The 18,650-nt window shown below is 37.4% G+C and overlaps 1 protein-coding gene across 4 annotated transcripts in view; it reads left to right on the forward strand.

Moving 5' to 3' along the window:
- LOC134803742 (synaptotagmin-7) overlaps positions 1 to 18,650 on the forward strand; it is an 862,565-nt gene that overhangs the window by 818,516 nt on the left and 25,399 nt on the right. For all 4 annotated transcript variants that reach the window (XM_063776562.1, XM_063776563.1, XM_063776565.1 and 1 more), the window contains one exon: positions 2,164 to 2,320. In XM_063776562.1, the coding sequence (XP_063632632.1) occupies positions 2,164 to 2,320 (157 nt within the window). The remainder of the gene's footprint in view (positions 1 to 2,163; positions 2,321 to 18,650) is intronic.

The raw sequence follows: 18,650 nt of genomic DNA on the forward strand, positions 1-18,650 counted from the left end.
TGAATACAAATAATATTAAGTGTTTTATGTACGCAGATGATATCTCCATTGTATTATCTAGCCAGGATAAAAATGCCGCAGTTTCCCAATTAAATACTACGCTCGATATCATAATAAATTGGCTTGGCGATCATAACCTTGAATTAAACTTAACAAAAACAAATTTAATTCATTTTTGACCTTATCAGAGAGAACCACTAGAATTAAATTACAAATATTTAAATTTCCAATTTGAACAAATAAACAATTGTTCAAACATTAATTGGAAAGCGCATGTAGAAAAAGTTGCTTTAAAACTCTCTAGTTTCACCTATGCTCTTAGAAACATAAAAAAAACAACAGATTTAAAAACGGCCATGAGTGCTTTTTACGCGTTCACACAATCTTGGCTCCTGTATGGGATTATTCTATGGGGTAACAGCACCGAGGTTTCAGACCTGTTTGTTCTACAAAAGGAATGCGTCAGGATCCTCGCCAATATAAGAACCCCCGATAGTTGCAGACCGTTCTTCAAGAAATTCGGTATATTGACTCTACCATCTTTATATATTTTAGAAGCCTGTAAATTCATCCGAAAGCACCCAACCCTATATTCTAAGGCCAAAGATCATTGCACCTATCACATGAACCTGCGTCATAAAGACAGATTAGCGCTACCAAGTAGTAACTTGCAAATGAGTAGTAAGAGCCCTCACATGACAACCATACGAGTTTACAATAACCTACCTAAAGAGATAACCAAAAAGGAAAAATATGGTAAATTTGTTAACAATTTGAAAAAATATTTAATTGAGAACTGTTTTTATTCCATACAAGAGTATTTTGACCTAATAAATTTCAAAAATAATTGTATTATTTATTATTGTATAGATTTTTTATGTGTAAGTTTTTAGTTATAGTTTTGCAAAACCCTAACAGGGTCTCATGTTGCGCCATAATTTTGTAAGTTTCCACCTGTATTTATTTGTACCAACATGAACGCAATAAAGATATTATGAGATATTATGATTATGATTAAGATACGTCAATTAATAGATCTAGAAACGATATGGATTAGATATGTCAGTGTCAAATGTGTCGTTTCTTCAAACAAAAACTTCACTTTTGACACTGACACATCTAATCCATATCGTTTCTAGATCTATTAATTGACGTTTCTTAAAGTTCGAATCGGGCAGACAGCCAGTCAGTTGGACTGACGGAAAAAATAAATAAAATCATTTATTTCAGGCAAAATAGATGATACAGAACCCACAAGCCGCTAGATTGACTCGCATTTGCCTGGTTTTATAGACACTTTAAAATGCTGTTTAGCAAAAATATGGTGAAAATCATAAAACACAATTGTGAAAGTAATTTACCAAGAAAATTGTTTTGGTGGAAGTTTAAATTATAAAATAACGATAATGACTCAAGTTTGGGTAGTAATTTGGGTACCTATATTAAGAAGAATGAGGGAGTTGCCACAAATTATACAACACAGTAGGCACTCCATTGCCGGCTGTACACACTCGTCGACACCCCGAGACAGGCCGAGAACGAGCGTGTACATGCTGCTCCCTTCTCGTCTCGCTTTTCCTTGTCTCGTCTCGCGCTTCTCCGATTGGATCGGAGCGGTGTCGAAACTCTACTTTTCAATAATGCTAAGACATAAAGGAAAAGTGGGACAAATCTTGCAAGGATTTCCATGGAAGACCAACTGTAGCCAAGGTGAATGGAAACCTTTTCAGTGACGCTATGTGTTGTTTTTATGACATGTTTATCGTTACCTTTCTTCCATCTCTCCTTACTTCCTTTACTTTTGACGGCCTCTTAGGCTAGTCAGTAAGTCATCCTTTCTACGAAGCAGGAGGTCCCGGGTTCGAATCGTGGTAAGGGCATTTATTTGTGTGTTATTCACAAATATGTGTTCCTTATTTATAGATGTTTTTTTATGTACATAAGTATCTATGTAGTTATGTATCGTTATATATTTACATTATATAGTTATATACCTATCGTCGTCTAGTACCCACAACACAAAACTTATTGAGCTTACTATAAATTCTTGAGGTCTGTGAAAAATTATCCTACAATATTAATTTTCCTTTCACCCTTCCTTTCCTCCAACCTTATTTCCTTTCTAACAGCCTGTCCACTAACAGTAATCGCCTATCTCCCCAGGACAACATCGACCAGCAGCCCCGGCGCCAAGTCCCCGGCGGGCAGCAGCGCCGGCGCCGCCGCCGGCGCGTCCACCGCGCCCGGGGAGCGCACGCCGACCGCGCACAACAAGCAGCTGCAGAATGTCAAGGGACAGGACCACCCGCCGCACCCCAGCGTAAGTTGCTAAATATAAGGACTGCTACAAAGTTATAATTCTAAACGACACATAGTATGTATAAAAAGAATGACTTTTTTCTTTATTTTTCTTAATTTTTGGACCGACTATGTTAAAAGTCTACGTTGGGTTAGAGAAAGACAATACAACAACAATAATAAGTTTTTGGAGGTAAAAAAAGAAAAGGGAAGTAAATAAGAGCATAAAGCAAGACAGACAATGACACAGCAAAAAAAGTTATTCGAAGCTTAGAAGACAGATTTAAAAAGAGCAGAAAAGTAGATGGTTAGAAAGAGACAGATTAAAATAGAGCAGTTGCCAAATGTTATTAGCTATCAGAATCTTAGTGCCCATGTGGATAGAGACAACAGTAAGAATGAAAGAGACAGACAGGCAACGGCGCCTAGTCCCCAGCAGCTTGCGCTTGTTAGATAAATGAATAATTTTTTAAAATATTAAATATATTACAAACACAAAATTGATAGTCGATAATTACTTTCAAGGTAAAACTTGTCAGGAAGTAATTTATTTACCTTGATTCATAATTATGTAAAACTGCTAAATCAATAACTGGATACTATTTAAGTTTTAAGCAAAATAAATAAAATAATAAACAGATGTAATTGAAAATAAAACTGTTTTATTAAATTGAATAATACAATTTATTCACCTTATCATCAACAACTAATATAAACATCAATTATGCAGAATAAAACTATTAGAATATATTTTCAATAAACTCCGTTATACATAATTATTAATCAGTAATATTAATTCAAAATATAATTATTTCAAAGTAGTTTACAAATTTAAGTAGTAAGTTAACAGACTTACTGTTTCTCTTAACAACGGTGGTTTCGTATCGTACCTACCCACATAAATAGCAAATTCTGTAAAATTCACGTAATGTTGTGTTAAGTGTTTAAATAGTGTAATATATTATCAACATTGAACGTCAAAGAGAAACAGGTCAGTTTTATACGTTATACAATTTGTACATAGAATAACAATATTCTAACACGCTCGCCGCCGGCGCGTCCACCGCGCCCGGGGAGCGCACGCCGACCGCGCACAACAAACAGCTGCAGAATGTCAAGGGACAGGACTAGGGTTTGCACGACGGATCCGAAATGTATGGGAATATCCGCGGATCCGGATCCAGATCCGGATAATTTCATACATTTCGGATCCGGATTGCAAACCCTAGACAGGACCACCCGCCGCACCCCAGCGTAAGTTGCTAAATATAAGGACTGCTACAAAGTTATAATTTTAAACGACACATTGTATGTATATAAAAATGACTTATTTTTCTTAATTTTGGACCGACTATGTTCAAAGTCTACGTTGGGTTAGAGAAAGACAATACAACAACAATAATAAGTTTTTGGAGGTAAAAAAAGAAAGAGGAAGACTTTAAATAAGAGCATATAGAAAGACAGAGAATGACACTCATAGCAAGACAAATAGACAGCAAAAAAATGAGTACAAGAATTAATGACTATGACATTCAAGATTTATGATTATGATATTTAAGTTACCAAGAGCTTAAAGAAGAGAAATATTTTGGAATAAAACTTATAGTAGGTATGACATACTGATGATTATGACATACAAGACTTTTAAGAGGATAATTACTAATCCGGACGTTATTTACAATTTAGTTAGTTTTGTTTTAGTATTGTATGTGATAAATAATACGATTTTAGGTAACAACGAGCATGTAAGTATATAACTGTAATAGTAGATTTAATGGAAATGGTGATCTTGAGTAAATTAATGTTTATTTAGTCTACTATACCTTTCTGAGACTCAATATAATACAATATATTATAACTACATAACTCCTTCAATGTAATTTCAACTTTCTTTATAAAGAATAAAGTCGTTATTAGCTTGTTCCATTCCGTTTGAAACTGCTAGAGTTAGACCATGCAAACTCATAGCGATCTTGATAGCACAGACTGTGCAAGTGTTATTTTAAACGTCATATACTTCTATGAAATTATGACGTTTAAATCGCTGCTGATTTAGCTTGGTCTGTCTCTTACGGCCCGATTCGAACTTTAAGATACGTTAGTTCTAGCAACGATATGGATTAGATATGTCAGTGTCAAATGTGACGTTTCTTCAAACAAAAACGTCACTTTTGACACTGACACATCTAATCCATATCTATTAAAGTTTGAATCGGGCAGTTAATCTAATGTGTATCAAACGATTCCAAAATACACTCTGTAACATATGCAACTGAGTTCATTTTCGAATGACTATTTTTGTTAAATATTATGTCTCAGGAGGGGATAGTTATTGTTATGATAATAGGTTGTTGTTATAATAATATCAATGTTTGTTATTATTGGTGTTGTATTTAATAACAATTGTATTTGTATTGTTTTTAACAGGTTTTTTGTTCATACACGTCACTGAACGTAACATGTGATTTGTAAAAAGCAATCAACTGCTTAAACAAAACAACAACATTGCAAAATGTATTAAACATACAAAAAGACAAAAAACTACAATACCCCATGATTGTCCAATGATAACGATAAAACAGATTTTGTACAATAACTACATAATAGGTAAATATCATAACTATTTAGCAGCAACAGAAAATTGAAGGTAGTATCTAAAATTTTGAACATAATATTACTTTCATAGTTGTAGAAGTCTTGTAAGACCTTTCTATTAATAAGTAAATAAATAAATATTATACTATAAGTTTGGAGCTATTGAATTGTAGATTGTGCAAAAAATCGTATAAAGACATTTCCATGTGTAATATTAGTGCGTCAAAATGAGAATGTGAACATTTTTATTTAAATGTGCGTGTCTATTCGTGTTTCGACACAGATCTTTTTTACGTGTGAGTAATCTTTTGCGTGTGTTACTTCTTTACCTGCTAGGAAAAATTCGGCAGACATTTTTGTACGCAAATGTCGCAAATACGACATATAAGGCTACTGCAATTGTTGTATGCTCTAAGGGTATGCCAAATAAGGTAAAGTAAGGCTCGAAGACATAAAACCTCCCCGTTTAAGAGGGCAGTTAAATTTCGGGGTGGGTGCAAATATGGATAAGTAATTGATGTTCAACCTTTTCCTTGAGGGTTTCCGTAATAATATGAATTTATGTGACAGTGAACACCATTAAATATTTTTTTTTGTAGAAATATCGTCAGAAATATTTTCTTTATCATAATCATACCCTGGTTTGGCGTATTTTGAGAGAATGGTAACTACGAAACCCTACAATGAGCATGGCTCGACATGCTTTTGGCCGATTTTATATTTATTGACTAATTACCTTTTGAGTAATACCTATAATAATTAGGTTTAACGTTTAAAAAGTGCGAAAACAAGTGAACTTTTGTGAGCAAGTTCAATAATTAAGCATGGATTTTTGTGTAGATTTTCAAAATGGCGGTTTCATGGGGGTCCTTAGGGTCTACACAGCTCACAGAGCCACGAGCTAAGCATTGACGCCTTTAAGTTATTTAAGGTGCCGTAGGTTCAGAGGGCGGAGTTTTTGAAAATCATACCGCTTTTTAGGGTTCCGTATCTCAAAAGGAAAAAACGGAACCCTTATAGGATCACTCGTGCGTCTGTCTGTCTGTCCGTCTGTCACAGGCTATTTTCTCGGAAACTACTGGACCAATTAGGTTGCAATTTGGTACACATATGTAAATTAGTGACCCAAAGATGGACACAGACATGTTTTTTTTATAATTTTTAAATACATAGGTTCGAAGTTATTTAAGAAAATAGCCAAAAAATTACCAATCCCCCCCTTTATCTCCAAAACTACTGGGACTAAAAATTTGAAAAAAATACACAAAATAGTTCTTCACCTTAGAAGACAGGAAAACCTATTAGAAATGTGCAGTCAAGTGTGAGTCGGACTTATGTACGGAACCCTAGAAACGCGAGTCCGACTCGCACTTGACTAATTTTTAGATCACAATACGGTGATGAAATATTTAATTAATTGATCTTGAGATTTTTTTGTAGGGTCTTCATTAATTCTTTTTAATTTTTTTACTTCCACTCGATGGCAAAAATCATGAACATATGTCTAAAACGCACTTAAAAATTTGTAAGAATTTATATCGATACAAAAACTAAAAGTAGGTATGAAACTGCTTCTAAAAATGCGCAATTTTATTTTGACAGAACTAATCGATTACTAGATTTTGTTAAACTTACTACAAATTAAATTTCAAAAACATGATTGCGTGGTCCCGAGCACGCGCATCCATCTCGCTCACGCTTACGCTCACAGAGAGTGAGAGAAGAACACGAACCTACTATACTCTGTATCTTTAGGTATTTAAATAAAAGTAAACAAAATCTACCCTCAAATGGTTCCTTAAGCCAGTTGAGGGTAGATGAAAACATTACACGATCAAATAATGTAGGTTAAAGTCAGGTCGTTCAGTGACTGATCCAGGCGGTTTTGTCAATTGGTCGGTTAACCAATAAATGTTATAACTACCCGAAAATGCACAAATTATTTGTTTACTTTTATTTAAATACCTAAAGTTACAGACTATAGGCCTTAATGCTGATGACTTTACCTTTAAATTTGTATTTATTTCATAAACAGGAAAACATCTTGAAATTATATTTCTAATTATAACATCAACACAGAACCGACGTCTCGCAAATTCAAATTTGCAACATCAAATATAAATTACTTCCAAAACAATCACAGATAAAATCTGTTTTGAATTAAACTCCTGCAACTAATAAGGGGCGTTATCTATGAAAAGGGACCTTATTGTCGATGGCGCTTACGCCGCACAGCGTCGCGCGGCATTTTATTCATAACGGAGCATGGTTATTAATGGCGTAAGCGCCATCGACAATAAGCTCCCTTTTCATAGATAACGTCACATATACTCTTGCCGACCTCGATATCAGGCAATTATTGTTAGCAAAGGTTTTAGTTAAACATATTACTTTGGGCCCAAGGGAGCGAAGGACTCTAAATGATGAATCACGCTAGACCGGGCCGGGCCTGAGGCGTCCGACATGTCATATGTTATGACGGCTGATCGGTGATCACGTGGTGCTTTCCATAGAAAACGAGGAGCTGGAAGCTCCGGCCCGGCCCCGGCCCGGTCTAGCGTGAGCCATCCTTTACTTTGGGCCCCGGGGAGCGAAGGACTCTAATATGGAGAGTATATAGGGGTACATTTTTCATTTTAAGAGGAAAAGAGACGACCACTTCTTCAAACAAACGTAGTCCAGTTTTGCTATCTGGATATTAATATTGTGTTTGTTAATAAAATAAAAAAATAATAAAAGTTAGGAGCGAAAAACAATGACCATACAAATTTTAAGCCAAGTTGTGCATTAAAATATGTCTACCAATAAACATATTTGATAGTATTTACCAGTCGCTTTTCGATGAGGGAAAACATTGAGTGAGGAAACCGGACTATTCAGACCAGACGGAAAAAAAACTAAGAAACTCAATTTATACCTCGTCCGAGGTCTAAAAGGAAAACTTTCAATTCAGCGTGATGCGTAAAGGATGACTCATGCTAGACCGGGCCGGGGCCGGGCGGAGCTTCCGGCGCTTCGTTTTCTATGGAAAGGACCACGTTATTATTGATCAGCCGTCATAGAAAATGACATGTCGGACGCCTCGGCCCGGGCTCTGGCCGGTCTAGCGTGAGTAATCCATAAGCCACCAGTTTCGTTAGCCCAATATTAAACTAATCAATGTTATTAAATATTCAAATGACAGCAGCTGATTGGAGAGCCGGGATAGCCCAGTCAACGAGGACTTTATACCCGAATTTATTACTAACGACAGGCGTGGCTCACTCCGCGATTTCGTCGCTTTGCAACAGGTAGCTACAAGTACATCCGTCCCCCACCAATTTTGGTGGCTAGCCATAATCCGCGCGTGGCGCTGTCGCCACCTAGCGGTCATATCTGTCCTGATCGTAACAGACGCGTTTTGTTAGAGAGTGAATCTTCTGTACCTAGTACTATTATTTATTCTGTGCTATAGACGTACCACAAGTTGTCACATGACGTTTACGTTAGCGATTGCGTAAACTCGATCGCAGACCATATCGATCGCACTGATGTATGGGTTCGATAGAGAAGGAATGCGATCGAGTACAGTCACCTGCAATAATACGTTACTACTCTTTGAAGGTCGCGAAAATATAAGACACGCTCTTATAGCTGTACAAATAAGATCGTGTCAGCTATTTTTGCGGCCTTTGTTGTATAACATATTATTGCAGGTGACTGTACACGCAGACGCTAACGACAAATAAAAATGGCAACTCGGGGTAGCCGTGCTAGTGACTCAACGGTAAAAAATAGAAATATTAGGATCAAACACAAGAGCACACACACAAGAGCAACAACACACCACCGCCGCGGGCTACTTTTTAGGGTTCCGTACCCAAAGGGTAAAAACGGGACCCTATTACTAAGACTCCGCTATCCGTCCGTCCGTCTGTCACCAGGCTGTATCTCGTGATCTGTGATAGCTAGACAGCTAACATTTTCACAGATGATGTATTTCTGTTGCCGCTATAACAAAAAATACTAAAAACAGAATAACCCAAGTAGCATGGAAGTGTCGGCAACATCAATATAGCAGCCAATTAAGAACTTAGAGTGATTTAAGGGATGTATAAGAGTGTCAGAAAAGATTTAAGCTGTATAAAAGGTACTTTACAGACATTATACAGCTCAAGCTGTATAAAATCATTATAAAGGATTCTGCGGAAGCATGGGGTGCTTTATCAGAATATAAAAAATCTACTATAAAACTAAAAGTGTTGTGAGAGACTACAAGCTAATTCTATCGTAAAAGCTGTATACAGGCTGTATTGTAGTAATACTTGGCACTTTTAGCTGTACAAAAGTATCTGTCAACTCCGTTTTAAAACATTAAGTGTTATGAAACACTACAAGCTAATTTTATCGTAAAAGCTGTATACAGGCTGTATTGTAGTATCACTTGGCACTTGTAGCTGTACAAATGTATCTGTCAACCCCGTTTTAAAGCTATTTCTTATGGCGTAATCTTACTCTCCTATAAGAATAGTAGTTGTATAACTTCTGTCTGTAAGGGTATTATAAAACCAAATGAATAAATGGCAGCTATAGTACAGCTTTTTTCTGTATTACTGATAGAGTCGCTTATAACAATCTTTTGGCGTAATTTTACACTCGTATAAGTATAGTAGTGTAATGATTTCTGAAAATAAGTTTATTATAAAACTAAAGGAATATATGACAATTACAGTCTTCTTCTTCCTCGCGTTATCCCGGCATTTCGCCACGGCTCATGAGAGCCTGGGGTCCGCTTGACAACTAATCCCATGATTTGACGTAGGCACTAGTTTTAGTTTTTTAGTTTTTACGAATGTTTTTAATGAATGACAGTTACAGTACAGGTTTTTTATTTGTTTTACGGATCTCTAAAGAGAATTATAACTTATGTACGGAGAACCGAAATACAGCCAAACGAATACAAATATTCTATTATAAAGCTGTTTTAATTACAAAAGCTGTAAAAGACACTCTATTTATTACACAGCACAGCTACTAAGATTATAATGCTCTCCAACTATCCTGTAGGCTGTTTAAAAATTGTCGCCATTTTACAAGAAATAAAAAAACGTATTTGTAAATATAATTAAAGAAATACTTGCAAATATTTAGCAGACTAACGCCGTGTTATGATTACCAGCTAAAATAAATTGTTTAGCCTTAGAATTAATATTTATAAATATTTTTGATACTCTAACCTTAAAAACAAACAGTAACTTTGCCGATTTTTGATATTTTCCTTATGGTTTCTCTTTGTTATTTTGCAGGCGCGTAATTATTTTGCCAGAAAAGATACACAGGTTCACAATAAATAATAATCCGCACTTACCAATAATGTAAAATTCCATTCAAGTCCTGTATAATATTTACTTTTACTTTTACCATCCACTATAACACTTTATTGTCGCCATTACTATATTACGAATGAACAAGATTAAGACATTTTAGTTTCTTAAATGATTATTATTCTCTTGTAATTCTTTCTTATAACTCATTTAAAACTTATATTCTTATATCGTACTTATAAGAGATTATCTGTAGTGTTAAGGTTTCCTGTTACACCGAAATATAGCTGTAATGCAGCTATTATGCAGCTTATGTATTGCTTATACAGCTACTCTACAGCTCTAATAACGCCAAAGGCTGTATAATTTGGGCCCTTTTTTTACTTATAAGGGCTGTATAAGCGCTTATACAGCCTTTGTACAGCCTAACCGTACAGCTTATAGTATACAAATAAACTTTAATACAGCTTATATACAGCTTGCAATGCTACTTGGGAAAATAAAGATTTAAGTGGGGCTCCCATACAACCAACGTGATTTTTTGACCGAAGTTAAGCAACGTCGGCGGGGTCAGTACTTGGATGGGTGACCGTTTTTATAGATAATGGTACGGAACCCTTCGTGTGCGAGTCCGACTCGCACTTGGCCGGTTTTTTTTTGCGTATAATGCTACGGAACCCTTCGTGCGCGAGTCCGTCTCGCACTTGGCCAGCTTTTTAAAGCAGCCTGTGGTACAAATTATTTAATCAAAGATTATGATCCTGAAGACAAACGAGCAGACAAATCACCTGATCGAATTACCATGGGCACTTACAACACCAGAGCGATTGCAAGCGCGTTGCCGGCCTTTAAGATAAGTGTAACATGTTTTATGAAATTTAATTTCCAATTTCGACAAAAGTGGTGGCCATTGTTTTGTTATGGCTCGATTAGCATAAAGTTATTAACCCTTTAATTCGCAATGTTAAGTATGCTCAACATTAGAATCAAAAAAATATTGCAACGTAATTTTCACTTAAGCTCAGTACTTTTTTTAATGAAATGATACTTTAAAACCTAACGCATCTTCGACGAGTGAGATTATTTCCCAGGCGCACGTATTTTGACAGTTAATGGCAAAATGGTGCCACGACAGCAATTGACCTCAGGACGCAAGTTAATTAAAAAATATTAAAAAATATTTATACCTATAATGTCGATTGAAATACTATTACAATGTGTTCTTGAGGGTGTGTGCTTTGTGTTTTTATGTTTTTATAACACAATAGAAGCCTAACTAACACAGGACTGGGTTCCCATTATGCGTGTTGAGAATGCTCAACATTGCGAGATTCTTAGAAATATACATAGTGTAACGCATGTTGAGCATTTTTAACACTGCGACGTTATGAATAAAGTACATTCTTGTTAGTCTGTTAAGTAATTTTAACAGTGCGAAGATAAGGTTAATATAAGGGAAGATGCAACATCCACGACTTGATGAATTCAAAGGTGGTGGACAGCCAAGATGACCGTTTTGCAGCGAGCTCTTCCCATCCCAACGTGCAGGATCGATATCACACACGTTTAGGTGACGCTTGAGCATGTCCGCCGTGCTTCCGTTTGCCCTCTGCTAATTCTGAGTAGAATATAGCTTTAGGCAGGCGGCGATCGTCCATCCGAAGAACATGCCCACACCACCTGAGCTGACGCTGCATCAATAGTGCCTCCATGCCGTACATCCCGGAACGACGCAGAACCTCAGAGTTTGGAATACGGTCCTGCCATTTAATTCTGAGTACCTAAACATTAGACATCTTAGGTGGTGCGTGTCTAGTCTTTTGATATCTGGCTTGTACAGGTATCGTGTCTCTGCGCCATACAGGACTGGGATTATTACGGCCTTATAGATGCTTATCTTAGTCTCAAACTTGATATCATGGGAGCGGCTTTGGCGATGCGAGATGGTATTTCTGAAGCCAGGGTGTTGTCATGTCGTATACGGATCCCAAGATATTTAAAATAAGACTTCATCTAGTGGTTTCCCATCTAGATTCAGTGGTTTTGAATCAGATTCAACTCCACAGGGTGGTTGTTGCGGATTTGTGTCTTGGAAATACTTATTACCAGCCCGAATTGTTGGCATAAGAGCGGTTTAATGCATCAACGTAGCTTTGGAGATGCGCCATACTGCCAGACATAAGGCATACGTCGTCAGCGTAGAGTATCTCTAATGTGGAGACTCGTCGCACTTTAGACTTCGCCCTGAACCTTTAAGACACCTTTCTCAGGCCCCTCACATTTAGTTGGCTCCACTGCGAAGCATGTATATGGCAAATAGTTAGTGTGGGTGCCATGACACATCCCTGCTTCACTCAAACTCAAAGAGTTCGTTTTCCTGTTGAACCTGCGCTTTCATACCATCGTGGAATTGGCGAATGAGGTTTACGAACTTCTTTGGATATCCAGATTTTATAGATAAAAGTAAATAATGTTTGGTTGTTGTATCGGCGACAAGCAGGAGCTACTTTTCAGTAGCTTGTCTTTCCAGACTATGCTACTGAATAAATTAAGACTACAACACAACTAGCAATGGAGCTGCTAAAAAGAAACTAGAAAAGTGCGAGGCGGACTCGCCCACGAGGGTGCCGTACTTTTTAGTATTTGTTGTTACAGCGGCAACAGAAATACATCATCTGCGAAATTTTCAACTGTGTAGCTATAGCTACAACGGTTCATGACTTTCATGAGATACAGCCTGGTGACAGACTGTGGTGGAGTCTTAGTAATAGGGTTCCGTTTTTACCCTTTGGGTATGGAAACCTAAAAACAGGGCTGGGCCCTGTTTTTTGGAAGCTTCAAGATCCAAGACCTCCACATATTGTAGTTCAGTATATAAAATCAGTGTACACCTTGAACGTATTGCAAAATAGGATACACGAAGATATTCAAAATTGATATTATGTCTCGCCTAGTAGCAAAAACAAATGGTTTCTACTCTTTTCATGACGCTCAATAGAAACTTTTTATTAAAAACTATAATATTTTTATTTCTTCATTATCTCTAAATCATGCGCAATGTTGAGAGTACTCAACATTGGTTGCCAATAGTGATATTGTGAAAGTTGGGCAATGTTGAGTATTCTTAACATATGTTTTCTAGAAGATCATATACAAAATATTTTTTTATTATTTTTCTGTACTTTATATTACCCCTAAGAACTCATTTATGTGCTTAAAAGCAGAAAAAAATAGAAATGTTTTTTTGAGCATTAAAGGGTTGTTTAATTTAAAAATGAAGGAGGTTTATAACAAAACAAATCCGTATAAGTCCGCTTATTCTTGACACAGAATTCTCTTGTATAGGAAAGTCTCCATTGACTGGACTACGCACGCCAATCAATCGGGCAAACAGCGGTCCTGTCAATTTGCCTTCATTATAACTTTAAACACTAATTGGATCATGCATACTCGTTAGGCCCCTCATTTGTCTAAGTATTAGGTCTACTACTTTTATTTCTAGGCCTAAAAATAATTATGTCATGTCTCTAGTTAAAACAAATATGATTTAGAGCATGTAATAATTATCGCGAAGCGCTGGTGGCCTAGCTGTAGGAGCGTGCGACTTTCAATCAGGATGTTGCGGGTTCGAACCCCGGCTCGTACCAATGAGTTTTTCAGAATTATGTACGAAAAGTCATTTTATATACTAGTCGCTTACGGAACACAATAGACGGTGCAGGCCGGGGTCTAGGCAGACCGAAAAGTAGATGGCGGGACAACTTGGACGCATTCTACCCCAAATGGTGGGAAAATGCCGATGACAGGGTCGAGTGGAGAAAACGAGGGGAGGCCTTTGCCCAGCAGTGGGACACCAAAGTAGGCTAGAAAAAAAAAGTCGCTTTTTGGTGAAGGAAAACATCGGGAGGAAACCGGACTAACCCCAATAAGGCCTAGTTTACCCTCTAGGGTGGAAGGTAAGATGGCAGTCGCTTTCGTAAAAATTATTGCCGACGCCAATTCTCGGGATTAGTTGCCAAGCGGACCCCAGGCTCCCATGAGCCGTGGAAAAAATGCGGGTATAACGCGAGGAAGATGATGAATAATTATGGCAAAGTATATTAGACAACCACCACCACGTACCGGAAGGCGCAACGTGGGTAGACCCCCCACAAGGTGGACTGACGACCTGGTAAAGGTCGCGGGAGTCCGCTGGATGCGGGTGGCGCAAGACCGGTCATTGTGGCACTCTTTGGGGGAGGCCTATGTCCAGCAGTGGACGTCCTCTGGCTGATATGATGATGATGATGATGATGATATTAGACAAAGTATAAAAACCCTTTAGCCGTTATAACGGTCATAGCAAGAAAAGGTAATCAATGTCGTTGATTTAGGTAATATACTACATATGATAGCCTGTTATTCTTCTTCGTCGTAACCTCATGACTGAGGGTCGTGACCGCCATAAGTTGCGTTTTCTTGGATTGCTCTCCAACCTGGCCGATCTTCTGCCTTCCGCATAGAGCCCTGGAACTTGACGCGTGTGACTGCCTCAATGGCATCAAACCAGCGTGTGGGTATTCTGCCTCTGCCACTTCTGCCCTCAACCTGGCCACCGATCATCAACTTCTCTAGACTGTCGGGTTCCCGCCGGGCCAAGTGCCCAAAGAACCCGAGGATTCTCCTGAGACAGATAGTAGATAGACGGGTTTTTATGTTGAGCTCGTTCAGAATATATCCTGCTATTACGTTGTACAAAATAGCGATATATCTAACAATAATATACGAATAGTAATTATAAAAAAATAGTACCTATACTGCCTTACTATGCTATACAGGCTGACTTATGTAGGTCATACAAAAAAAATGTGCTTTAATGTATGAAAAATACTACAATTATGCCCTAAATCTGTATTTCCACTATTCTATACCAGCTAAGTGCCTCTGCCTTTTGCCCATTCCAGTCACGTACCAACAATCAAATAACAATCAACCACACACGAGTTAAAGTTGAAATTCCCTTGCGACAAGTGTTCCTAAGACCAAAGTTTCATCTTTTGAAATAAAGTTATAAGTTAGTACGTTTTACAAGGCGCTTAAGTCCTTTTTCACGTAGTAAGGAGGTAATTGGTAGAAATTTAATACAACTTTAAGTATAGCCTTTCCAAGTTTTCAGAACGATAAAGGTGGAACAGGGAAACGTGAGATAATTTGTTGATGGTTGTCCTTGTCCTGCCCGATGTTCTTTATAAAGAAACTTTTAACCTTTTAACCTCTAAGGAACGGACGGTATGATGCATCAGGCTTGTTACTTTAGGCGTGTTTGGGCATACAAATGAATGTTCCTATTTATTTTTGAAGCGGCTTGGTCGATTTAGTTGCGGTTTTGGTAAACACGTTCCTGATATTTTCTAATTCACCCTCTAGTCGTAGAGAAAAATACATAGAGTGCTAACTCCATACATCAGTTTTAGTACCAAAACGACTATTATTTTCGTAGTCGACATCTAGCATCGAGTTGCGGAATTGTCAGTACTGCTACGTGACAATAGATGTAGCATCGACCGAAAAGTCTAATGCTCAACAATTTTCAGCTAATATTATAACCGGATTAACCGGAACTCTATTTTCAACTCCTTCTGCTTTTAATATCAGTTGTAAATTGTTGTCCAATACAATTTTTGTGAGTCGCGACACTAGAGCATTCAAGTATCAATCAATCAATCAATCAATCAATCAATCAAATTATTTATTGTTGGTCATGAGTTACATAGGATGTTATTCTAATTTACAACGGTCTTCATGTCCTGCCTCAGAGAGGCGTACAATATGGAAACTTAAATCTAATAGGGGATATTACTGCAATGTCCTGCCGCCAGAGTGCAGCACTACCGACTCAGTAAATTCATAGACTAACTTATACATACAGTGCCTTAAACTGTTTTTTGACAAATTTTCACAGACAATAAAATATGACATTGATGCATCAAGGCGGTTTGTTAACAACAAACATTGATGCTACAAGTAGCGGTACTGATAATTCCGTTACTCGATGCTAGATGTCGACTGCGAAAGTACCAAAACTGACTCCTGTACTCCTGAGTCGCCCTTAAAAAGAATTTAATCCAAATCGAATTTCGAATTAAAATGGAAGACAAGAAGGTTCCAAATTCAAAACTACAATAATGACAAGGAGGACACAAGAGGCTATATGTGACGTTATCTATGAAAAGGGACCTTATTGTTGGTGGCGCTTACGCCATTATTAACGATGCTCCGATATAAATACAATGCCGCGCGACGCTGTGCGGCGTAAGCGCCATCGACAATAAGGTCCCTTTTCATAGATAATGCCCCATATTTGTCTATGCTTTAGTTTACCAGTTTTTGATTGGTATAATAAGTTGAAACAGCGTCAATTTTGCGGTACGTAATTATAATTTTCTTGAGGCAAAGACGTATATTAAAGGACCAACGGACGGTCGGACGAGGCTAGACGTTTTTTACAGCTCGATAACTGTTATAGATGTCTCAAAATTGACGTTGTTTCAACCTACCTCTGTTTTAACTCACCCCGTCCTCCCCTACTAAGTGATCAAGAATTATTATCAAAATAGGCCCCCGAAAACTTTCCCTGTACAAGATTAACAAGTTTGTTTCTATCAGAGAACAAATTCCGAAGAGTTTCTCATATTTTCTAATAAACTGAGCATTTATTAAGTTTTTACGCCGAAGGGCTGAATTGATGGTAACTTGGGTTCAAGTTTGAGAAATATTTTAAGGCCTACTGATGTATAAGAGCCACCCCACACTAGCGTCTCCTGAACGTCGGCGCGGCGTCCATTATGTATTATGTCTAGGATTATCGGCTGTATTCGGAAAATGAATTAAATTTCTACTAGACTTCAACAAGTTACGATACGGATACATTAAAGATATTTGTAAGATAGATATGTCAAATTTGACGTTTCCGCGATTCTGGAGGTCCTCTTGAACGATTTCGACAAGTTATGACTTAGATATCCAAGTCACATCTAGTCGATATCTAATGTAGATCTAGTTGATCTCTAAATCGTCTCAAGATCATGTGATTATCTCGAATTCCGAATAGGCCTGTATGCCTAGTCAACTCTATGGTTGCTGCTTGACGCAACGTTGGCGCTACTGCGCAGCGACGCCATTTTCCAGAGCACTGATAAACACCGACGCTCAAAAGACGCTAGAGTACCTAAAGGAGTGAAATTTGTAATGCGACCATTTCTCTGATTAAAAAATATATAATAAAACTAGTTTTAGCCTTGTAAGGCTAGGCTCGTATAATGTTTAAAAAAAGTTAAGTAATTATAATTTATAACAAAAGTGTCAATGTATTATAAATGTATAACGCAGTAATCTCATAAAATACACACTCGCAAAATTACAGTTTACACTTTCTAATTATGGATACGATTATTTTAACTGTATTTTATAACAAACACGAGAATTTGAGAACCTTTCGAAATAATCGTTAATAATTTGAATATAAAATAAACGTACTGAAAAGAGCCAAAGTGTACATTACCTACTGATACTGTTAAAGAGAATTTCTGTAATAATGTCTGATAACCCGCAAGTTTCACTTGCAGGTGCAGAATTCACTATGAATAAAAAATCTATAATGAAACTAAACATTGTCGGTGCGATAGCGGAATTTTAATTGCTCGTGTGAATTTTGTAAGTATGTAATATTAAAATTACCAACACATCGTCCTTACGTCCCAAGTTACATACATGACTTATATTGGAAAACTTAAGAGTTACAGAGAAGAGATCCCTGAAAGGGATAAGTTCGCCTTTGTACTAATGATGTGTGTTCTTTCATGTTTTATGTTTCTTTTTGTACAATAAAGTATTTTACTACTACTACTACTACTACAGAGTATGACGTAGAAGTTTTTATCGTGAACATGTTGAAAAGTGTTACGTGGTTAAGTTGGGAGTTGCAGAACTTCGCAATTGTCACGTGTTATCATTGACGTATATCTAAGGACGGGCCTTACGGGCACTAAAAATGGTGCTAGTTCAGCGGTGTCACTCAAGAATTCGAGCCAATCGTGCTGTCTAACGCAACTAGTTGCGACCAATCGCGCGCGTGATGCCAACTCATCACGTTTATAGCGGTGTCACACCGCTGCACTGGCCCCATTCATGCCCCATTCTTAGTGCCCATAAGGCCAGTCCTGAGATACACGTCAACGCGTGTTATCCACTTATGAAGTGGTAAGAGATAGCTGAATTAAGCTTTGATAGAAAATATTCTACAGAATATACATACTTAAAATTAATTATACCTTGGTAACTGCAAATTCAGGTTTCATTGGAAACAAAATTACAGGATCGATCATGGACCTAGAATACTACGGACGTAGTTTTGCTAAGACAAAAACTGTGATTCCATCATCCACCAATTTCCTAGTATTTACGCGTAACACACAC

The sequence above is a fragment of the Cydia splendana genome, chromosome 27, assembly GCF_910591565.1.
Source record: "Cydia splendana chromosome 27, ilCydSple1.2, whole genome shotgun sequence".
NCBI lineage: Eukaryota > Metazoa > Arthropoda > Insecta > Lepidoptera > Tortricidae > Cydia > Cydia splendana.